The sequence below is a fragment of the Oncorhynchus mykiss genome, chromosome 17 (assembly GCF_013265735.2).
Source record: "Oncorhynchus mykiss isolate Arlee chromosome 17, USDA_OmykA_1.1, whole genome shotgun sequence".
Taxonomy (NCBI): Eukaryota; Metazoa; Chordata; class Actinopteri; order Salmoniformes; family Salmonidae; genus Oncorhynchus; species Oncorhynchus mykiss.
In genome coordinates this window covers 39,013,558-39,039,229 of record NC_048581.1, presented here as the reverse complement: position 1 = coordinate 39,039,229, position 25,672 = coordinate 39,013,558, and the positions used below count along the sequence as shown (strand labels likewise).

The 25,672-nt window shown below is 40.7% G+C and overlaps 1 protein-coding gene across 7 annotated transcripts in view; it reads right to left on the bottom strand.

Moving 5' to 3' along the window:
* The window catches only part of raly (RALY heterogeneous nuclear ribonucleoprotein), a 172,073-nt gene that overhangs the window by 42,232 nt on the left and 104,169 nt on the right, over window positions 1-25,672 (bottom strand). For 6 of the 7 annotated variants that reach the window (XM_021568426.2, XM_021568427.2, XM_036949859.1 and 3 more), the window contains 4 exons: window positions 6,392-6,439; window positions 6,229-6,301; window positions 4,731-4,778; window positions 22-179 (listed from right to left, as the gene is read on the bottom strand). In XM_021568426.2, coding sequence (XP_021424101.1) covers window positions 22-179; window positions 4,731-4,778; window positions 6,229-6,301; window positions 6,392-6,439 — 327 coding nt within the window. The remainder of the gene's footprint in view (window positions 1-21; window positions 180-4,730; window positions 4,779-6,228; window positions 6,302-6,391; window positions 6,440-25,672) is intronic. The other variant, XM_036949861.1, reaches the window with a different exon arrangement.

The window sequence follows — 25,672 nt, the reverse complement described above, 5'->3', positions numbered from 1 at the left end:
AGAGTGCCTGCAAAAACTCACACTTCTGCTTGATGGTGCTGCCGGGGAGGACTGAAGCGCGTGCCAACAGCTTGACGGGCAAAGAGTTGACCCGGCGCACCAGGGGCATGGCCATGCGAGGCCGCTTAACTGGCACCACTCGAGGCACTGGCGACACTCTGCCCCGGTACTCAAACAGCCTACAGAGGGAAAGCGAGATGGGGGACACTAATCATTAACAAAGCATTTGGTGGAAGGATATTGATACATTCATAATGTACATTTCTGTATTGAGTTATGACAGTTCAGAGGTAAAAGGTCTTGAAAAGATCTTGACATGCCTGAAACATTGAAAGGGTCAACTGTAGCTATACTACAGTACAGTACCATGGACTGAGAGTGGTGAATACATTTTATGGAGTTTGAGAGAACTACAGGTAACTGCCAAAATTAAGGAAACACTTAAGTAAATGAGGGATACAAAATACACTGAACAAAAATATGAAACGCAACATGTAAAGTGTTGGTCCCATGTTTCATGAGCTGAAATGAAAGATCCCAGAAATGTTCCATATGCACAATAAGCTTACTTCTCTAATTTTCGGGACACATTTATTAACATCCCTGTTAGTGAGCATTTCTCCTTTGCAAAGATAATTCAGCCATCTGACAGGTGTGACATGTCAAGAAGCACATTAAACAGCATGATCATTACACAGGTGCACCTTGTGCTGGGGGACAATAAAAGGCCACTCTGCCACAGCTGTCTGAAGTGTTGAGGGAGCATGCAATTGGCATGCTGACTGCAGGAATGTCCACCAGAGCTGTTACCAGAGAATGTAATGTTAATTTCTCTACCATAAGCCTCCTCCAATGTGTTTTATAGAATTTGGCAGTACATCCAATCGGCCTTACAACCGCAGACCACGTGTGTGGTGTCATGTGGGCAAGCGGTTTGCTGATGTCAACGTTGTGAATCGAGTGCCCCATGGTGGCGGTGGGGTTATGGTATGAGCGGCATATGCTATGGACAGCAAACACAATTGCATTTTATCGATGCCAATTTGAATGCACAGCGATACCATGACAAGATCCTGAAGCCCAATATCATGCCGTTAATTTGCCACTATCCCCTTATGTTTCAGCATGATAAAGCACTACCCCATGTCGCAAGGATCTATACACAATTCCTGGAAACTTTGGGATGCTCTGGATCAACGTGTACTACAGCGTGTTTCAGTTCACGCAAATATTCAATAACTTCATACAGCCATCAGTTCACGCAAATATTCAATAACTTCGTACAGCCATTGAAGAGGAGTGGGACAACATTCCACGGGCCACAATCAACAGCCTGATCAACTCGATGCAAAGGAGATGTGTCGCGGTGCATGAGGCAAATGGTGGTCACACCAGATACTGAAAGGTGTCTGTGACCTACAGATGCATATCTGTATTCCCAGTCATGTGAAATCCATAGATTAATTGACTGATTTCCTTATACAAACTGTATCTTGAATTTAAAAAATTGTTGCATGTTTCATTTATATTTTTGTTTACTGTATATTGAAAGAAGGTGCTTCCACACACAGATTTGGTTCCTGAGTTAATTAAGCAATTAGCATCCAATCATGTTTAGAATCATGTATAAAAATGCCCAGTTGCCCGTTATTTTGGCTACCGTGGCTAGAAGAAAAGATCTCAGTAACTTTGAAAGAGGCGTCTCAAAGGAGAAGCATGGGGTTTAAAGGGTGTGTGTGTGTGTGTGTGTGTGTTTTGTGTGTGTCAGTCACCAGACTTCAACCCAATTGAACACTTATGGGAGATTCTGGAGCAGCGCCTGAGACAGCCTTTTCCACCACCTTCCAAAAGAAATGTCATATTTCGTTTTTTTGATGAATGGTCTCTATGACTACATCCCTGTATGATTGCATCCCTCCAATAGAGTTCCAGACACTTGTAGAATCTATGCTAAGGTGCATTGAAGCTGTCCTGGCAGCTTGTGGTGCCCCAGCACCCTATTAACACCCGTTATGTTAGTGTTTCCTTTATTTTGGTAGTTACCTGTATATTGCCTTTAAGGGTATATGAGTCCACTGCGCTGTAAAGATTTAGATAAGTAAGGATTTTGAGGAAAAAAGGTTTCTATCTGGTGTGTTGTGATTGAAGTAATAGGCTATCGCCTCTGCTTCAAAGCGATATCTGCAGTCCAGACAGAGAGCAGGTTCACCGGTTACGTCAGAGGCTCCCCGAAGACTGGGGGTTTTGGAGATCACTTGAAAGCAGAAGGGCAATGAAATTATTGGGTGTATCTCTCTGTAATATATTGATCCCAGTCAAAGGCAGCCTCTGACAGCCGTAACTCTGAATTGGACATCACAGAGAGGGTATAAATAAACTCCCCTGGATGGTTGAAATGTGTTCCTCATCTGGATATTATGTTCAGACGTCTGCAAACACGAGCATCCAGCGGAGAGCACCAGCGGGGTTTCTATAGCCACTGAAACAGGGGCGGCCAAGAGATGGGGGGAAAAGACACTGCCAAAGTTTGCTTGGCAAAGGTCGTCTTGTGAAACTAAAGCTGGACTTAAAAGCCGGTTGAGCTTTCTTTATGGGAACGAGTTTGAAGACCTTCCAGTGATGATGAGTGGAGAACAAAATGCAAAAACATCTCTCACAAAAAGTCTCTGGATAGTAAATATAGAGATTATAGTTTTGATCAATTACATTAATGGTTTGCACCCTCTGTATGACTGCTTTATAATGCCATCAGTGACTGAGCTTTTGGGAGATTGCAAAACAATGTATCTCTTTATTTAATTTACTGTGAATGTTCGCCATTGCAAAATTATTCTTTCTACCTCATTTGTGCTAAGTAGAGTTATACTGAAAGGGTGTTAACAGGTGAGCAATTCCACAGTAACAGAATGCTGAGACACAGATTCTTCACTTTAAAAGTATGCCAAACAAAAACCACTGATTGCAAAATTAAACAAACCATACAAATCTATGCACAAGGACTACTTTTAACAATTTCCACAGAACATTTTACAAAAACACATTTACTCGAAGAACAGTGCAGCTGTAAAGTTTGGTAACAGAATGACCAACTATCTCCCTCAGTTTTTATGACCACGTTTTCCAAAAACTCTTGAATACAGTGCCTTCAGAAAGTATTCAGTCCCCTTGACTTTTTGAACATTTTGTTTTGTTACAGCCTGAATTTAAAATGGATTCAATTCAGATTTTTTTCACAGCCCTACATACATACCCCATATTGTCAAAGTGGAATGATGTTTTTTTCGAACATTTTACAAATGAAGTATTCAACCCCTTCGTCGTGGAAAGCCTAAATAAGTTCCCGAGTGGTGCAGCGGTCTAAGGCACTGCATCTCAGTGCAAGAGGCGTCACTACAGTCCCTGGTTTGAATCCAGGCTGTATCACATCCGGCCGTGATTGGGAGTCCCGTAGGCCGGCGCACAATTGGCCCAGTGTCGTCAGGGTTTGGCCGGGGTAGGCCGTCATTCTAAATCTTAATTTGTTCTTAACTGACTTGCCTAGTTAAACAAAGGTTCAATTTAAAAAAAGTTCAGGAGTAAAATGTTGCTTAGTAAGTCACATAATAAGTTGCATGGACTCTGTTGAATGACTACCTCATCTCTGTACCCCACACATACAATTATCTGTAAGGTCCCTCAGTCGAGCAGTGAATTTCAACCAAAGATTCAACCACAAAGACCAGGGAGGTTTTCCAATGCCCTTGTAAAAGAAGGGCACCTATTGGTAGATGGGTAAAATAAAAAAAGCATACATTGAATATGCCTTTGAGCAGGGTGGTTATTAATTACACTTTGGATGATGTATCAGTCACTAAAAAGATACAGGTGTCCTTCCTAACTCAGTTGCCGGAGAGGAAGGAAACCGCTCAGGGTTTTCACCATTAGGCCAATGGTGAGTTTAAAACAGCTAAATAGCGGTGATCGGAGATCAGAGGATGGATTAACAACATTGTAATTACTCCACAATATTATCCTATTTGACATAGTGAAAAGAAGGAAGCCTGTGCAAATAAACCAAAACAATGGAGCTAAGCACAGGCTAAATCCTAGAGGGAAACTTAGTTCAGTCTGTTTTCCACCAGACACTAGGAGATGAATTCACCTTTCAACAGGACAATAACCTAAAACACAAGGCCAAATCTACACTGTATTTGCTTACCAAGAAGACATTGAATGTTCCTGAGTGGCCGAGTTACAGTTTTTAATTAAATCTACTTGAAAATCTATCTAGCTTGACGACTTTTGAAAAGAATAAGTGTGGAAACTTATCCAGAAAGACTGTAATCGCTGCCAAAGGTGCTTCTACAAAGTATTGACTCAGGGATGCGAATACTTACTGTATGTGGGGTTTTGGTAACAGAATGACAAGATGCTAGGCAATGTTTCTTAAACTTACAGAAGGCAAATCTTTTCAGCAAACTAAATATAAATGTTGATATTAGTTGAGAGGTTTCTTTACTTCAACATTGTGTTTTGATGTATTTCTAAGACCTTTTCTGCTAAATGTTTTCTTAGACCCCTTTTCCATATGTTTGACCAGAAATCTAAACTTTTGCTTATTCCAATTTTTTGGGATGGAAAATGTATGCCTTCATTTCTCTTAGTTTCAAATTTGATGTGCTCCTATGAACTTCACATTTTGATGCTCATGGGTATTTTTAGATGGAAATGCTCTGGTGTAATCCACTCACCTGCCATATAATTCATTTCTGTAGTAGTGATAATCAAAGTCGTACCCACTGAAAGATAAAAAATATATATATATATACACTGCCGTTCAAAAGGTCACTTAGAAATGTCCTTGTTTTTGAAAGAAAAGGCAAATTCTTTTGTACATTAAAATAACATTGTATTGATCAGAAAGACAGTGTAGACTTTGTTAATGTTGTAAATGACTATTGTAGCTGGAAACGACAGATCTTTTAATGGAATATCTACATAGGCGTACAGAGGTCCATTATCAGCAACAATCACTCCTGTTTGCCAATGCCACGTTGTGTTGGCAAATCCAAGTTCATAATTTTAAAAGGCTAATTGATCATTAGAAAACCCTTTTGCAATTATGTTAGCACAGCTGAAAACTGTGGTAATTAAAGAAGCAATTACAACTGGCCTTCTTTAGAAACAGCGCCACCTTGCTTTAGAAGGACAACATCCCGGAGTCGCCTCTTCACTGTTGACGTTGAGACTGGTGTTTTGCAGGTACTATTTAATGAAGCTGCCAGTTGAGGACTTGTGAGGCGTGTGTTTCTCAAACTAGACACTCAAATGTACTTGTCCTCTTGCTCAGTTGGGCACCGGGGCCTCCCACTCCTCTTTCTATTCTGGTTAGAGCCCGTTTGCACTGTTTTGTGAAGGGAGTAGTACACAATGTTGTACGAGATCTTCAGTTTCTTGGCAATTTCTTGCATGGAATAGCCTTCATTTCTCAGAACAAGAATAGATTGACGAGTTTCAGAAGAAAGTGCTTGTTTCTGCCCATTTTTAGCCTGTAATCGAACCCACAAATGCTGATGCTCCAGATACTCAACTAGTCTAAGGAAGGCCAGTTGTATTGCTTCTTAATCAGAACAACAGTTTTCAGCTGTGCTAACATAATTGCAAAAGGGTTTTCTAATAATCAATTAGCCTTTTAAAATGAGAAACTTGGATTAGCTAACACAACATGCCATTGGAACACAGGAGTGATGGTTGCTGATAATGGGCCTCTGTACGCCTATGTAGATATTCCATAAAAAATCTGCCATTTCCAGCTACAATAGTTATTTACAACATTAACAATGTCTACACTGTATTTCTGATAAATTTGATGTTATTTTAATGGACATAAAATGTGCTTTTCTTTCAAAAACAAGGACATTTCTAAGTTACCCCAAACTTTTGAACAGTAATGTATATTTATGTATATATATAATTAAACAACATTATAACATTCTGGAATGACAATTAGCATCAAAAGTTTCCTAATTTCCTCAAATTCCTCTCCATTGTATGCCCCGGTCTCAGAAAAAGACAGATCAGAGCTGTATGGCAAAAAGCCCACTGTCCGGTTCTATCAGATCAGTGATGTTAAAGGATAGGAAATGAGTAAAGGAATTATCAGCAATTACTGTATTGAGACAATTGAGATTGAACCCTTATTACTTATTGCCCCGTCCCTTCCATGAAGCTTTACTCCCTATGGAGTACCTGTAGAGAGCAGTGACAGACCTCTTCAGCCCTTTGGGTCTGTTGGGCTTGGGTTCCCCCGCCATGTTGATGTCTGAGGAAAAACGGAGAGGGAGAATGTTACAGAGAAATTTAGAAAAATTTAGTAAAAAGTCACAGGAGTCTCTCAATCATCAATATCAACCTTGCCCTCTGGGTCTGTTGGGCATGGGCTCCCCCGCCATGTTGATGTCTGAGGAGGAGTGGAGAGAAGGGGTGTTACAGAGAAAAGCAGATGGATCGAGACAAAATGAGTCTCAATTATCAATTGTATCAACATCACCCTTATCATCTGTTATTAAAGGGGCAATCTGCGATTGTTACACCAATTTTGGGACTTTTAAATTCATACAGTACACTTAGTGTACTAAACATGCCCTTTCCATGACAGTCTGACCAGATGAATCTAGGTAAAAGCTATGATCACTTATTGATTTCACCTGTTAAATCCGATTCAATCATTGTAGATGAAGGAGAGGAGACAGGTTAAAGAAGGATTTTTAAGCCTTGAGTCAATTGAGACACGGATTGTGTATGTGTGTCATACAGAGGGTGAATGGGCAAGACAAAATATTGAAGTGACTTTGAATGGGGTATGGTAGTAGGTGCCAGGCACACCGGTGTGAGTGTGTCAAGAACTGCAACGCTGCTGGGTTGTTCATGCTCAACAGTTTCACAACTTTGGGAAGCATTGGAGTCAACATTGGCCAGCATCCTTGTGGAATGCTTTCGACAGGGATGCCCCGACAACTCGAGGCTGTTCTGAGGGCAAAAGGGGGTACAACTCAATATTCAGAAGGCGTTCCTAATGTTTTGTACACTTAGTGTATAGCTAGCTATTGATTCCAGAAGGATATAACGTAGAAATGCTTTATGAACTTAGTTCAATTGTTGTACCCCATCAGAACCCAAAATAAGCTTGTTTTTTATCATTTTGTTTGTACACAAAATAAGTGTGAACAAGCACTTTATAGCCTTAAAAAATTGTTGAGACTTTATTTTCTATCTCATGGGAGGTCAGTCCTTGCATACACATCTCTGTCTGAATTTGAGAGTGGTTACATTTTGTCCAGTCCCATCCCTCAGCTATTTACCAAATCAGTGGCGGGGTGTCACTTTGTTATTGTTTGAACTGCAGATTGCCCGTTTAAATGGACAGTGCACTCAAATAAAAAATTACTAATTGGTTTCTGTACCCTGTAAGCAGTTTATGGACAAGGTAAGAGAGCAATCAATGCTTTGGTTTGGTTTACCTGCCGACTCTCCGCATTTGTGGAACAAATCCAATACAAGTCAATATCCCTGGTATTAGGTTTCGGAGACAGTGGTCGAATAAACAAAACCAAAGCATGGACTGCTGTCTTACCTTGTCCATAGACTGTTTACAGGATAAGGAAACCAATATGTCATTTTGTAATTTGGGTGAACTTTAATATTACATCAAACATAGACATACAATAAAGAGCAGGACTCCTTTCATCTCTCAATATTAGATGGATTTAGGACGTTTTCTGCTAAAGGTGTAAGTGCTGCAATATTATGTCTGACATTTGGGAGTCAGGTAACGGTGAATCAACACCCTTTGATCTCTGCATGGAACCTAGCCATAACACAAAGGCAAGCCCACAGAAATAGGGTGAATCTGCCCCTAGCCTTTTAACACGTACGTACATATGCCAACCATGGCTAAGGGAAACGCTGGCATCTAAATACGTTTGGTTCATTTTTTAAAATTAATTTAATTTATTCTCCCCTGGAAAGAGAGGGCTACAGCGGTGGCTATATTTCATCACCACTTGAGATTCCTGCCTCATCACCAAGCGAGGAAGATATTTCGGTGAGTATTATGGCTTGGGGAAGTTTTACCTTGCTGGGGCGGAGGGGAGTGTGAACAAGGGTGGATCAAGTCAAGTAAGCAACAAAGTGAGGTAGTTTGGGCGTCTAATCAGATCTACTGTATGTAGAGAATGTGGCGTGAGTGAGGCGAGGTTGTAGATATCATCCAATTGAATTGTGTGTGTGTGTGTAATTAGATATATTGTATGCAGAGACCATGGCATGAGTGAGGCGAAGTTGTAGATATAATGGGTTATCGTAAAGCCAGACAGGATTATCAAGGCTTATGCTTTGGCGACATCTACGGGCTGATTGTTATGTGGACACGTTATTGATCTCCTTGGTTACATTTGAATAAACTTCAAGTATTACCAATGTCATGACTCTCTCTCTCTTTGGTGAGGATCAAAAGGACCCATTAGCTAGACAAATGTCTGAGGATAGCCAGACTCCCCCCTCTTCCCACAGGAGAGGAGAGGGGGGAGTTTGGCCTGTTTTATGACTTAAATACCTTGCAGAAACTCTCCCACACGCAGAAATGGAAGGCTGAAAATCCTTTGTTACTCAGAGAGACTGTGCTGCCAAAATTTTAACAATGGACATTGAAACAATATTTCTAACATAAAGAATGTTGGGAATGATGACAGAATATGGGAAATTAATATCTATTTTGTGATGCTATTAAAATGATCAGAAAGACATAACGGAAACATTGTAACTAAGAGCTTCCACACAGTATATATCAGATTTACATCTAAATGTTGTAAAACGTATGATTAAATATGAAACTATTAGAACTAGAAATGTGATTTTAGTCTTCTAATGAGATAATGGTTTTCATGTTTGTTGCACACAAACTAAGCCACGCCCCTAATGAGGTCAGAGTTTGTATCAACATGATGGAACCGCCTTTCATTCCAGAGTGCTTAAAAGGACTCTCTGAGAATTTAAATACAGACCAGATAACATGAGGACATGGTCCACATGTTGAAATGGTTAAAAATACAAGACCAGAAATTTTAAGACCCTCTGAAACTCTCGATGAGGGAAGAAGGTGAAGACTAGACCAAACATTCACAGTCTGAAGCTCTGTAAAGTAGTCTAGGAAACATGACCAAAGAGGGAAGAACAGTTCCCTCTCACCACTCTGATGTATTCATTCTAATGGACATTCCAAGACAAAGAAGCATACAACTAAAAAGGACAGAGACGTGCATTGAACTACTCGCCATAGACGGATCAAATGGTTTCAAAAGAGAGACAACAGAGAAAGACATCTATGCGTAAATACAGTGCCTTGCGAAAATATTCGGCCCCCTTGAACTTTGCGACCTTTTGCCACATTTCAGGCTTCAAACATAAAGATATAAAACTGTATTTTGTTTGTGAAGAATCAACAACAAGTGGGACACAATCATGAAGTGGAACGACATTTATTGGATATTTCAAACTTTTTTAACAAATCAAAAACTGAAAAATTGGGCGTGCAAAATTATTCAGTCCCTTTACATTCAGTGCAGCAAACTCTCTCCAGAAGTTCAGTGAGGATCTCTGAATGATCCAATGTTGACCTAAATGACTAATGATGATAAATACAATCCACCTGTGTGTAATTAAGTCTCCGTATAAATGCACCTGCACTGTGATAGTCTCAGAGGTCCGTTAAAAGCGCAGAGAGCATCATGAAGAACAAGGAACACACCAGGCAGGTCCGAGATACTGTTGTGAAGAAGTTTAAAGCCGGATTTGGATACAAAAAGATTTCCCAAGCTTTAAACATCCCAAGGAGCACTGTGCAAGCGATAATATTGAAATGGAAGGAGTATCAGACCACTGCAAATCTACCAAGACCTGGCCGTCCCTCTAAACTTTCAGCTCATACAAGGAGAAGACTGATCAGAGATGCAGCCAAGAGGCCCATGATCACTCTGGATGAACTGCAGAGATCTACAGCTGTGGGAGACTCTGTCCATAGGACAACAATCAGTCGTATATTGCACAAATCTGGCCTTTATGGAAGAGTGGCAAGAAGAAAGCCATTTCTTAAAGATATCCATAAAAAGTGTTGTTTAAAGTTTGCCACAAGCCACCTGGGAGACACACCAAACATGTGGAAGAAGGTGCTCTGGTCAGATGAAACCAAAATTGAACTTTTTGGCAACAATGCAAAACGTTATGTTTGGCGTAAAAGCAACACAGCTGAACACACCATCCCCACTGTCAAACATGGTGGTGGCAGCATCATGGTTTGGGCCTGCTTTTCTTCAGCAGGGACAGGGAAGATGGTTAAAATTGATGGGAAGATGGATGGAGCCAAATACAGGACCATTTTGGAAGAAAACCTGATGGAGTCTGCAAAAGACCTGAGACTGGGACGGAGATTTGTCTTCCAACAAGACAATGATCCAAAACATAAAGCAAAATCTACAATGGAATGGTTCAAAAATAAACATATCCAGGTGTTAGAATGGCCAAGTCAAAGTCCAGACCTGAATCCAATTGAGAATCTGTGGAAAGAACTGAAAACTGCTGTTCACAAATGCTCTCCATCCAACCTCACTGAGCTCGAGCTGTTTTGCAAGGAGGAATGGGAAAAAATTTCAGTCTCTCGATGTGCAAAACTGATAGAGACATACCCCAAGCGACTTACAGCTGTAATCGCAGCAAAAGGTGGCGCTACAAAGTATTAACTTAAGGGGGCTGAATAATTTTGCACGCCCAATTTTTCAGTTTTTGATTTGTTAAAAAAGTTTGAAATATCCAATAAATGTCGATCCACTTCATGATTGTGTCCCACTTGTTGTTGATTCTTCACAAAAAAATACAGTTTTATATCTTTATGTTTGAAGCCTGAAATGTGGCAAAAGGTCGCAAAGTTCAAGGGGGCCGAATACTTTCGCAAGGCACTGTATATGTTGCATTTCGGTTGTTAGGGTGCTAAATATTCTGACTACGGTGAGCGTAGTTTCCAAATGTATGTACGAGAAGTTAACTCTCTCCTTACATACCCCTCCCCTTTCCATTGTGTAACCAGAAGGTCATGTTTTTGTTAGTCCACTAGGGACTGTTTTCATTGCATTATGTTAGTAATCAATAACCTATACCATGTGTGTGTGTTTTATGTATTTCTGTGTGATTATTTAGTTAGTTGATAAATAATTAAGCCAATTTGTGTATCACTGATTTATCACTTAGGTTAGGGTTCGTGCAGATCTACGAATTAGACTGATATGAGGAAATAATGAATAGTTTACTTATTGATGTAAGAGATATTTAGAAAATCTTGAGAGTTTGTCGGGAGATAGTAACTCGGTAAATTACTTTTCCCGTGGTGCCCCAAATTCCCAATGAGTTAATTATTACATGATTAATTTAATTGAGTAATAATTAAACATAGTAGGTAATTATTTGCAGTCATATAATATGATAGTCACGTTACGACACCAACTATACAGTGCCTTGCGAAAGTATTCGGCCCCCTTGAACTTTGCGACCTTTTGCCACATTTCAGGCTTCAAACATAAAGATATTAAACTGTATTTTTTTGTGAAGAATCAACAACAAGTGGGACACAATCATGAAGTGGAACGACATTTATTGGATATTTCAAACTTTTTTAACAAATCAAAAACTGAAAAATTGGGCGTGCAAAATTATTCAGCCCCTTTACTTTCAGTGCAGAAAACTCTCCAGAAGTTCAGTGAGGATCTCTGAATGATCCAATGTTGACCTAAATGACTAATGGTGATAAATACAATCCACCTGTGTGTAATCAAGTCTCCGTATAAATGCACCTGCACTGTGATAGTCTCAGAGGTCCGTCAAAAGCGCAGAGAGCATCATGAAGAACAAGGAACACACCAGGCAGGTCCGAGATACTGTTGTGAAGAAGTTTAAAGCCGGATTTGGATACAAAAAGATTTCCCAAGCTTTAAACATCCCAAGGAGCACTGTGCAAGCGATAATATTGAAATGGAAGGAGTATCAGACCACTGCAAATCTACCAAGACCTGGCTGTCCCTCTAAACTTTCAGCTCATACAAGGAGAAGACTGATCAGAGATGCAGCCAAGAGGCCCATGATCACTCTGGATGAACTGCAGAGATCTACAGCTGAGGTGGGAGACTCTGTCCATAGGACAACAATCAGTCATATATTGCACAAATCTGGCCTTTATGGAAGAGTGGCAAGAAGAAAGCCATTTCTTAAAGATATCCATAAAAAGTGTTGTTTAAAGTTTGCCACAAGCCACCTGGGAAACATACCAAACATGTGGAAGAAGGTGCTCTGGTCAGATGAAACCAAAATTGAACTTTTTGGCAACAATGCAAAACGTTATGTTTGGCGTAAAAGCAACACAGCTCATCACCCTGAACACACCATCCCCACTGTCAAACATGGTGGTGGCAACATCATGGTTTGGGCCTGCTTTTCTTCAGCAGGGACAGGGAAGATGGTTAAAATTGATGGGAAGATGGATGGAGCCAAATACAGGACCATTCTGGAAGAAAACCTGATGGAGTCTGCAAAAGACCTGAGACTGGGACGGAGATTTGTCTTCCAACAAGACAATGATCCAAAACATAAAGCAAAATCTACAATGGAATGGTTCAAAAATAAACATATCCAGGTGTTAGAATGGCCAAGTCAAAGTCCAGACCTGAATCCAATCGAGAATCTGTGGAAAGAACTGAAAACTGCTGTTCACAAATGCTCTCCATCCAACCTCACTGAGCTCGAGCTGTTTTGCAAGGAGGAATGGGAAAAAATGTCAGTCTCTCGATGTGCAAAACTGATAGAGGCATACCCCAAGCGACTTACAGCTGTAATCGCAGCAAAAGGTGGCGCTACAAAGTATTAACTTAAGGGGGCTGAATAATTTTGCACGCCCAATTTTTCAGTTTTTGATTTGTTAAAAAAGTTTGAAATATCCAATAAATGTCGTTCCACTTCATGATTGTGTCCCACTTGTTGTTGATTCTTCACAAAAAAATACAGTTTTATATCTTTATGTTTGAAGCCTGAAATGTGGCAAAAGGTCGCAAAGTTCAAGGGGGCCGAATACTTTCGCAAGGCACTGTATATTCCTCTGAAAAAATTCAAATCGTGCTCTTTAGTCTACAGTGTAATGAGCATGATGGGAGACAGAGTGCTGGTTTAAAGCGCAGGGCACAGCAGGTGTTTATTTAGTAAAGGACCACAGGAGGAGGCAGGTAGCAGGGTCCAGGGACAGGCAGAAGGTCATACACAGGGAATCCAAAAAGGTAACATTACAGGTGGGGAAAAAAGGCTAATAACGTAGTCTGGGAGATCAGACAATAAGTTGATGATAGGAAATCTGATAGGCAAAAACCGTTGTTAGGATGAGGATGAGGATGGCAAAAAACGTTGTTAGGATGAGGATGGCAAAAAACGTTGTTAGGATGAGGATGAGGATGGCAAAAAACGTTGTTAGGATGAGGATGGCCAAAAACTACGATACACGGGAGGACTAATATGAAAATAAACTAAAATAAGCGCTCCGAATAGAATGTGCACAAAAACAAACAATACCTCACAATGATGGGGTACAATGAACTGAACTAAATAGTGTAAATGACATACAGGTGTGTGAACAGGTGATCAGAATTCAGGGGATTGGGATCTGGAGAGTGAGCTGCATTCAGGGGATCTATGTGTTTGAGAGTGTGAGCTGGAAGGTGGGCTGAAAAGTGAGCTGCGTTCAGGGGATCTATGTGTTTGAGAATGAGTTGGAAGCAGACGTTACATACAGTAGTAACCAGCTGATGAAACAGTTTGGCTAAAGAATGGGAAAATATGATTTGAAAAAGTTTGAAAAGTTTGATTGAAATTGATCAAATATAATGCATTACATCTCAAGGAATAACAAAAGTCATACATTATTTCCTTGTTCTGTTTTATTTCAGGAATGGAGCCCAGGAGTCAAACAATGTCAGGTTAACAAACATATATTAAATATTTCTATAAAAACAGTAACAGTCTAAAGTTTGGACACACCTACTCATTATAGGATTTTTGTTTATTTTTACCATTTTCTACATGATATAATAATAGTGACGACATCAAAACTATGGAATCATGTAGTAACCGAAAAAGTGTTAAACAAATCAAAATATATTTTATATTTGAGATTCTTCAAAGTAGTCACCCTTTGCCTTGATGATAGCTTTGCACACTCTTGGCATTCTCTTAACCAGCTTCACCTGGAATGCTTTTCTTGAAGGAGTTCCCACATATGCTGAGCACTTGTTGACTCCTTTTCCTTCACTCTGCGGTTCAACCCAAACCATCTCAATTGGGTTGAGGTCGGGTGACTGTGGAGGCCAGGTCTGATGCAGCACTCCATCACTCTCCTTCTTGGTCAACTAGCCCTTACACAGCCTGGAGGTGTGTTGGATCAGGGTTGGATAGTCCCACTGAGTGCAAACCAGATGGGATGGCGTATCGCTGCAGAATGCTGTGGTAGCCATGCTGGTTAAGTGTGCCTTGAATTCTAAGTAAATCACTGACAGTGTCACCAGCAAAGCACGCCCACACCATCACACCTCCACCTCCATGCTTCACGGTGGGAACCACACATGCGGAGATCATCCGTTAACCTACTCTGCGTCCAAAAAAGACACGCCGGTTTTGACCAACAATCTCAAATTTGGACTCATCAGACCAAAGGATAGATTCCCACTGGTCTTATGTCCATTACTCATATTTCTTGGCCCAAGCAAGTGTTAGCAGTTGATGTTACTCTTCAATAACACAGACCCCAAAGCAAATAAGGGAGATTAAAATAGGTTTATTCAAAGCGGGCAAATCATGCTTGGAAGTAAATGTTCATGCTCCCCTGTCCTCAGTGATTCTCTCCTGTGGTTCTATCCACACAACAAAAGGACAGGATGTAGTTTTATAACCCAGCCCTAGCCTGTGGTTGACCAATTAGAATTTCTTGCAATAAAACTGTGCCAATGGCCAAATAACCAGTATCCTATTTCAGGTTTGACCAATGAGAACGTGCCCCACGTAGCTATGAGTTCAGGACTGAGATTCCTAACAGATGTTGATAATTCACATTGATAATTCCCTATTGACATTTAGTACTTTTGACCTCTCGTCTTCTGCGTTGTGTATTTATCTTCGAAATATTCTTACTCTCCCCTTTACTCTCACCATTTAAAAAATAAATACTTAAAATGTATTTTAAGAAAACAAAAATCATGAATAAATAGACAGTATAAAAACAGTAGTAAGCATAAATCATTCACATTTAACTCCTTGCATTTCTATAAAGGGCATATTGTACTTGCTGTTACAATAATAAATATATTTCAAACAGTTATAGAAAACAAGTATTAACAGGTGTAATGATAATGTCCCTACAACATCCTGTATTAGGAGGAAACTAAAAAATATATATTCTACAAGACAATATTCTATCGTCCTATTGGCAAGTTAATCATTCACCAGGTCCTTTAAAAGTGACCAGCTCTTCCACACTGGTATCAGTCTCACATAGATAGCTATTAGAAATGATGTTCTGACAGTCTGCAGGTAGTAAGGAATTCTTCTTCCATTTGAATTCTTCTTCCGTTCCACTGGTTGATAAGAACTCTCTAATGAACACTTCACCGGTGATCTTGTATCATTTCAAGTACAGTCCTTGGATCAAGGGATATTGCTTCAGCTTCAGACTGTAAATTCACATAACCTGTAATGAAGGAAACAAAAAAGTGAAAGTAACATGTCCTGGTTTCAAGAGAAATAGATTTCCCTAAGTAAACATGTCCCAATTTTCAGGAAAATGTTGGCTAGATATCCCTAATATGATGACTCCTGTGTACAACATAGAAGCTTATCAGGTTCTGATTATCTTACTATGCTTCTTCACCCAAGATTGGCCCCCGATTGCTAATCAATCAGTTCTAAATTCTCCAGACTCCGCTTTGTCATCAAAATGGACAACCTTGCAATGAGTGACATGTATCCGTCGTGATTTTCCCTGGACTTTTACTGCTGACCTCATGAGCAAAACTTGATAAGGACCTTCCCATTTTGGCCCTATTTCTTTTACCATCACCCACTGTCCTGGTACTACGTCATGTACCCACTCGGGGCTTATTCCTCACTCCTCTTGTCTGTCTGCTTCCCATACTGCATTAAAGAGTTGTATGCAATAGTTAAGCATTGTGTCACTCATAAGGTGAACAACTGCTTTCCTCAAATCTAACGTGCCTGCCACTATCACATTGTCCATTGTAGTAACTGCCCAGCCTGCCTTCCACCCCCCCTCCACAATGCTTAAACTGCCTATGTATAAGATAAACTCAGGGTTTTCCAACAGATGACTCTTATTAACCCTATCAGAGAGCTGATCCAAAACCAACTCACAACAGTCGTGTTCAAAAAATGTGGTATCTGTAAGATACATCAGAGTGGCTGGATTACATGTGGTGCCACGTTGTATGATGATGTTAGGAGCCTCCACTACTTTAGTAGCGGCCATAGCTTCTTTGCTAGCACACTGGTTCCATATCCAAAGTTCCACACTCGTTTTTCTTCGTAGTCCAAATAGGACGGTTCTGAACTGTAGATCCCTGCAGTTGTCTAATTTTCCACTTCACCTTCCCTTCATAAATGTTCAATGTAGAGAGAGTCAAGTTGCATAATAACATCAAGACCTAAAATAGGTTGTTCATATGAGCCTATCCACACCCCTGCATCAATCTTCATTGGACCAATAGAAATTGATAATGATTTAGTCTGTTTCATATCTGTCTGTCTCCCCCCCAACTCCTGTTGATCTTCTTGCCCGTGTACTGTGCTGAGGACATATATGTTTTGCACAAGACATGGGCAATACAGTGACTTCAGCACCCGTATCTACAAAAAAATCTACTGCAAAGTTGTTAATCATGTTCACATATATTCCAGCTGAATTCATATGTACACCAGCTGAGATGGGACGTAAGAGGGGGCCTTACTTCCACAGCATCCAGCTGAGCCATAGAGAGTTTCTTACATTTCTGCATCAGCATTGTATCATTGAGGCAGTTGTCCTGTTTCCATTTTCCCTTAGACGGACCCTATTTCTTCTGGAAATTCATCATAAGATTTAGTTTTCTTTTCCGACATTCTCGTTGTGAACAGAAATGCAGCAATAATTACATACACCAGGTTTCTCTTCTGCTGAACGAATAATGTTATAGGTTTCACTCGTAACCCGCAGAACTCTGATAACAGCCGGTTTATTATGTTGATTGATGTCTCTGTCCAGTTGGGACAACCTGTCGATGATGTTGCCGTAGTTTTGTCTCTCCCAGTCATTAGTTGTGGAAACAAACGTTTTTCGCAAATCATCATGTATGGATTACATCAGCTGATGAGTGATTGCCCCATTTTTGGAGGAATTGTGTGTATCTTCATCTTCCATGTCAGGTAACCCACTGTGTATAACCACCGTCGCTCTAAACCTTTCTTCAAATTCAACAAAAGTTTATTTCGGTTTTTGAACACATTTGGTTCTCTCTCCCCAATTAGTGCTTGCATTAGTCAGACCCTTAAGGAAAACATGTATGGTTCTCCATTCATCCGCCACATCTTGCTCTTCACCATCCACAGCTCTAAACTATGTTCTTCAAGTACACCATGTTCACTGTTGTTCAAAACAAAGGCTAATAACTTTAACCCATCATAAGGATGTAGATTGTAGAGTTTCTTATAGCGCTTCAAATGGTCCCATGTTTTCATACCCACTTCTTGTGGATGTTTCAACGTTTTTGACTATTCATCCAACTGTTTTGGAGATGCTGATTTGTGCGGGATAACTGTCAGAAGAGGTTTGTCTTTACTACCTTTTACAGCCTGTGTTCTGGTTGGCCTAAGACATCGTTCGTCACCGCTGTCAGTATCTGTTGACTCAAAGCCAGGCAGTACTGACCAGATGCTTGAAACCCGATCATCCTTGCGCAACTCAGCCTGAGGGTAGATTGAGGGAACAAATGGTCCGCAGGTGGGTGTCAAGTCTGTTTTAACTACCCTTGCCTGTAATTGTTGAATTTCTACTTTCAAGGTTTTGATTTGTTCACCGAGAGCTTTCAAATTATCCTTCTCTCTTCAATGTCCTGTTACGATTCTCCAGAAATGATTTCTCATCACGTTTTCTTACCATCGTGTCTTTGTCAAGGAATTAGACATTCTCTGTATTTCCCCCCCAGCTTTTTGTATATCAGACAGATTCCATATTCCATCTTTGTCAACAATGACAGAATATTTATTTATTATCTCTTGCCTACACTTCTTTACTTTGAAATGGTTCTTCATATCACTAGATAGTGAATTTAAAATATCTTTCATGCTCACATCCGGAGGAGCTGTTCCGCCCTTGTCCAGAGTGGCCTTCTAACGAAACAATGGCATTATAATATACACTACAGTCCAAAAGTTTGGGGCCACTTAAAATTGTACTTGTTTTCAAAGAAATAACATCAAATTAATCAGAAATACAGTCTAGACATTGTTAATGTTGGAAATTACTACTGTAGCTGGAAACAGCAGATTTTTTAATGGAATATCTACATAGGCATACAGAGGCCCATTATCAGCAACCATCACTCCTGTTTTCCAATGACACGTTGTGTTAGCTAATCCAAGTTTCTAATTTTAAAAGGCTAATTGGTCATTAGAAAACCCTTTTGCAATTATGTCAGCACAGCTGAAAACTGTTGTTCTGATTAAAGAAGCAATAAAATTGTCCTTGTTTAGACTAGTTGAGTATCTGGAGCATCAGCATTTGTGGGTTCAATTACAGGCTCAAAATGGCCAGAAACAAAGGACTTTCTTCTGAAACTCGTCAGTCTATTCTTATTCTGAGAAATGAAGGCTATTTCATGCGAGAAATTGCCAAGAAACTAAAGATCTCGTACAACGCTGTGTACTACTCCCTTCACAGAATAGCACAAACTGGCTTTAACCAGAATAGAAAGAGGAGTGGGAGGCACCGGTGCACAACTGAGCAAGAGGACATTCAAATGTCTAGTTTGAGAAACAGATGCCTCACAAGTTTTCAACTGGCAGCTCATTAAATAGTACCCGCAAAACAAAAGTCTCAACGTCAACAGTGAAGAGGTGACTCCTGGATGTAGACCTTCTAGGCAGAGTTACAAAGAAAAAGCTATATCTCAGACTGGCCAATAAAAATAAAAGATTAAGATGGGCAAAAGAACACAGACACTGGACAGAGGAACTCAGAGATATACACAATGTTTATACATTTATTTTACCCCAAAATATATCCCCTTTTGATTACTCAAATATTTTTTCTGTTGGGTCTGGCTACCCATAAAAAAATGTATGTTCACCTCAAAAAGCTCATTGAAGCCTTACATTAACCATACATAAAAATTGCTACTCAACTAGCAACTCACTTCTATGCAACAAGGTTTCACAAAAAGAAAGGACTTTGACCTTTTTAATAGAGGATTTGAACCCCTATAATAGAGAACAAACCAGTTACAGAGGACACAAACCACTAACTGAGCAAACAAAGGACTAAACTCTGTAATAGAACAAAGGACTTGAACCTTTATACATCACAGATACGTATCACTCATTGCATGCACACATTTGAACCTGATTGGTTCTTTTAAAATTATAATTGTCTAGACTCACCCAGCACTTATGCCATCAATCAGGAGATGAAGAGTTGACTCCCCAAAGTGGGTTGTGCTCTTCTCAGCCTTCTCTCTTTCTTCTGGAACAACACCCAGTTGAGTTTTTCTTGTTGTTGTTCAGACCAAGTCATCCGGGTTACGGCACCAAATGTTAGCAGTTGATGTTACTCTTCAATAACACATGCCCCAAAGTAAATCAGGGGTGGGGGGGAAATAGGTTTAGCCAAAGCGAACAAATCATGCATGGAAGTAATGTTCATGCTCCCCTGTCCTCAGTGATTCTCTCCTGTGGTTCTCTCCACAGAACAAAGGATATGATGTTGTTTTATAACCCAGCCATAGCCTGTGGTTGACCAATTAGAATTCCTTGCAATAAAACTGTGCCAATGGCCAAATAACAAGTATCCTATTTCAGATTGAACCAATGAGAACATGCCACACGTAGTTATGATAACCAACTATTCCCATTGATAAATTCCCTATTGACCGTTAGTACTTTTGACCTCTCGTCCTCTGCGTTGTGTACTTATCTTCAAAATATTCTTACACTAGTCTCCTTCTTATTGGTGTCCTTTAGAAGTGGTTTCTTTGCAGCAAATCGACCATGAAGGCCTGATTCACGCTGTCTCCTCTGAACAGTTGATGTTGTTACTTGAACTCTGTGAAGCATTTATTTGGGCTGCAATTTCTGAGGCTGGTAACACTAATGAACTTATCCTCTGTAGCAGAGGTAACTCTGGGTCTTTCAAATCAAATAATTATCAATTATTTGTCACATACACATGGTTAGCAGATGTTAATGCGAGTGTAGCGAAATGCTTGTGCTTCTAGTTCCGACAGTGCAGTAATATCTAACAATTCCCCATCAACTACCTAATACACACAAATCTAAAGGGGTGAATGAGAATATGTTCATGTAAGTATATGGATGAGCGATGGCAGAGCGGCATAGGCAAGGTGCAATCGATGCTATAAAATACAGTATAAACATGTGATATGAGTAATGTGAAATATGATATAATTATTAAAGTTGCATTATTTAGAGTGGCATTGTATAAAGTGAATACTGATCCATTTATTAAAATGGATGCTCTCGATTGTGCATCTGTAAAAATGTGCGCTGTTGCGCCTTCTTCACCACACTGTCCTTTCCTGTGGCGATCCTCATGAGAGCCAATTTCATCATAGCGCTTGATGGTTTTTGCGACTGCACTTGAAAAAACTTTCAAAGTTCTTGACATTTTCTGGATTAACTGACCTTCATGTCTTAAAGTAATGATGGATGGTCGTTTCTCTCTGCTTATTTGAGCTGTTCTGGCCATAATATGGACATGGCCTTTTACCAAATAGGGCTATCTTCTGTATACCACCCCTACCTTGTCACAACACAGCTGATTGGCTCAAACACATTAAGAAGGAGGCACACCTGATAATTGAAATGTATTCCAGGTGACTAGCTCCGGGACAGGTACAGGATGGCAACAACAACTGCCCGAGTTACACCAGAAATGCACAATCCCTCTATCAGTGCAATAGAGAGTTAAGAGAGGCTGAGAGAGGCTGGAATGAGGGCTTGTAGGATGGTTGTAAGGCAGGTCCTCACCAGACAACACTGGCAACAACGTCGCCTATGGGCACAAACCCACCGTCGCTGGACTAGACAGGACTGGCAAAAAGTGCTCTTCACTGACGAATCGCGGTTTTGTCTCACCAGGGGTGATGGTCGGATTCGCGTTTGTCAATGAAGGAATGAGCGTTACACGAGGCCTGTACTCTGGAGCGGAATTGATTTGGAGGTAGAGGGTCGGTCATGGTCTAGGGTGGTGTCACGGTCGTCGTAATAACATTCAGACCAAAGCACAGAAATCGGTTTGACATATTTATTATAAGTGCACCCGCACAACAAAACAATAAAAATAAACAAAACGTGACGTTCTGGAGTGCTCACAGGCAACAACACAAAAACAAGATCTCACAAAACACAGTAGGGAAATGGCTGCCTAAATATGATCCTCAAACAGAGACAACGATAAACTGCTGCCTCTGATTGGGAACCATACCAGGCCAACATAGAAATACACACACTAGATCACCCACCCTAGTCACACCCCTACCTAACCAAAATAGAGAATAAAAAGGCTCTCTATGGTCAGGGCATGACAGGCGGTGTGTCACAGCATCATCGGACTGAGCTTGTTGTCATTGCAGGCAATCTCAACGCTGTGTGTCACAGGGAAGACATCCTCCTCCCTCATGTGGTACCCGTCCTGCAGGCTCATCCTGACATGACCCTCCAGCATGACAATGCCACCAGCCATACTGCTCGTTCTGTGCATGATTACCTCCAAGACAGGAATGTCAGTGTTCTGCCAGGACCAGCGAAGAGCCCAGATCTCAATCCCATTGAGCACGTCTGGGACCTGTTGGATCGGAGGGTGAGGGCCATTCCCCCCAGAAATGTCTGGGAACTTGCAGGTGCCTTGGTGGAAGAGTGGGGTAACATCTCACAGCAAGAACTGGCAAATCTGGTGCAGTCCATGAGGAGGAGATACACTGCAGTACTTAATGCAACTGGTGGCTTCACCAGATACGGACTGTTACTTTTGATTTTGACCCCCCCTTTGGTCAGGGACACAGTATTCCATTTCTGTTAGTCACATGTCTGTAGAACTTGTTCAGTTTATGTTTCCGTTGTTGAATCTTGTTATGTTCATACAAATATTTACACATGTTAAGTTTGCTGAAAATAAACGCAGTTGGCAGAGAGGGCGTTTATTTTTTTGTTGAGTTTATATTAATGTATTTGATATCCCCCACACACACACATTTTACTTCTACTTCTGCTATCAGTGATTATATACACCTCATAGGTCAATCAACTTTTCCTGTCAGCCGCATAGGCATACTTTCAACTGTTTGAGGGTGTTGTACTCGCCAAAGCAAGGTACTGCACACAAGATTGTGTTACAAGGCACACACGTACTTGGTCATCATCCTTTGTTTTGGTTGCCGGGTAGATGATAGACAGACTTTGCAATGTGTCCTTGTGCATTTCCTTTGCAGGGTGGTCTGAGTGAATTCACTTGGGAAGTGGTGTTCAGTTAGGAGTAGAGTATTGTCAGTGGCAGGCCGGCCCCCAGTGGATGGACGACGATGAGTGTGGTGGTCCTCCAGGAGCTGCCGAATCAGGTTTATCCTGTACTACTGGTACGGTATCACCTGTCCTGTGATCTGCCGGTGGAAAATATGGCCGTTGAGGAGAGCTGTGTCTATTAGGTGGGAAAATTGCTTCTTGAACCATTTGAGGGACTTTCTGGCACACTCAACACACTCCACTTGTCAACTGCTCCCATCTTCTTCTTGTACTCCAAGACACAGTCTGAATTCATGTTCCTCTCTCTGGTGACAGTCCACTTTTTCTGTGTCCGACATTTTGGAAGTGTGAACAGAACATGGACGTAAGGTTTGTCATGCCGTTTCACTGCCATTATCTCCCCGTTGGTTTGGAACTCCACCTCCCCATTGCTAATTTTTATTTTTTAATATTGGCATCCCCTTCCTGTTGGATTGTATTGTGCCACAGGCCCCTGTGTTCTCCCTAAAAAAGTTACTGGAAAAGGACTAGGCCTACTGTACCAGCTGTCCACAAATACATTGTGCCCCTTCCCGAGCTAAGGCTGCAGCATGGTGAACACCACTGATTCAGATATGCCAAGACCCTCAACATGCCTTATATCTGTGGTGGTGCTGGTGTAGGTGATCAGGTCCTGTACCTATCCTGTCAGACAGTCACAATAAACAAAGAACAACTTCAAATCTGTGGTGCTTTTATGGGATGTATTGACAGAATGCAATCTCTGTATTGGTCATATTACAATCTCTGTATTGGTCATATTACAGAGGCTAGACGAGGCAGAGGGTCGGATATCAATGCTTGAGGACGACAACGATCGACTGATTAAGAACGCAGAGAAGAAAGCCAAACCGTGTGAGGATCTCCACAGAAGCGTGCAAGTCGAGTCCACCATTCCCTAGCATTATTACCACGCGAGAATCAGCCGCCTAGACCGGTCATCATCCTCTTTCTCAGGGATCTGGAGAGAGGAGTACTGGCCACTGTGAATGGAATGTATCGGGAGAAGAGAGAGGTGAACTGGAAGAGCTGCAAGCTATCATTCTTTCCTGATATGACCAAGGAGCTAGCAGACAAAATTATACTTTTTACCGCAACAAGGAAAGGCTGCAAGAGTTGGATATAGTCTCACACTCGCCTACCCAGCTGTGCTACCCTTTTCATGGAAGGGGGAAAGACAGCTTCGATGGAATTCCTCAAGAAAAACTCAGAGGCCCAGAAATAAGGGCATGGATCGCATAGCTATTTTGGCCGGTATCTGTGTGACACACTATCGCAAAGACACTGTGAAATGACAATTAGGCTATTTGTGAATTTCAGACTGTATAGCTACAATGTTATTTTGGTCACTGGAGGTTTAGCCGGTTGGCTACTCAGTGACTATATTCAACTTGCCTGGTCAAAACTAAAGCTTCTTTGGGGTACCCCCCTTCTTCTCAATTTCTGCCTAAAGACATACCCTAATCTAACTGCCTGTAGCTCAAGTCCAGAAGCAAGGATATGCATATTCTTGGTATCATTTGAAGGGAAACACTCTGCATTTTGTGGAAATGTGAATTGAATGTAGGAGAATATAACACAATAGATCTGGTAGAAGAAAATACAAGGAAATAAACATGTTTCTGTTTTTTATTGTTGCTGCATCATCTTTCAAATGACCAAGAACAGCCAAACATACAGATAGGATGCTGGGGATGATTTTAATGAAGAAATCCAGGTGTCGAGCTGTTTTGCAAGGAGGAATGGGAAAAAATGTCAGTCTCTCGATGTGCAAAACTGATAGAGACATACCCCAAGCGACTTACAGCTGTAATCGCAGCAAAAGGTGGCGCTACAAAGTATTAACTTAAGGGGGCTGAATAATTTTGCACGCCCAATTTTTCAGTTTTTGATTTGTTAAAAAAGTTTGAAATATCCAATAAATGTTGTTCCACTTCATGATTGTGTCCCACTTGTTGTTGATTCTTCACAAAAAAATACAGTTTTATATCTTTATGTTTGAAGCCTGAAATGTGGCAAAAGGTCGCAAAGTTCAAGGGGGCCGAATACTTTCGCAAGGCACTGTATATATAAAAAATAAAAAATAACAAGGGTAACTATTTACTCGGTCTCGCTTTCTCTATCAATTTCCTCTATAATTTGGGTTAAATCTGTATACCTAGACTTTGTTTTAGCTTTTCCTGATTTATTCGCCATAATTTAAATATATAAACTTGCTGAAAATGCTATTGACTATGTACTGCTATGCGTAACACTTGTGGCTCCGTCAAGAAGGATTTGGAATGGCGAATTAACCTCTTTTACGCTAGAGTTTACGACAAAGGCTGGTCTTCGAACATATAATCATTACATATTGACGTTTACCTCAGCTCATTGGCTATCTTTCAAGCTAGATTTCAAGATGATCAGTGGTCATTGGGCCAAAATACAGTCAATCAACGATAGACAGGTCCTACCATTGGTGAGCAATGAGGTCATTGATTGGTGTCTTCAAATGGGTTTGTTTCGGCCAATACATCCCGGGAAAAGAACCATCACGTATGGTTGTGTTAGTAACAACCAGAGGATTGCAATGAAACCAACCATGACTGGATAAACGTTTGTTTAGTGTGTCTAATTACCACGAACGCTTCGTCCAAATTTGAATGAGACGGAAATCACGACGCGAGCGGTTTACAAATGTTTCGTGTTAGGCTATAAAAATGGATGTTATCAAACAAAACGAACATTCACTGTGTAGTTAGGACACTTGGCATTGTCACCAGAGTAAGATCTT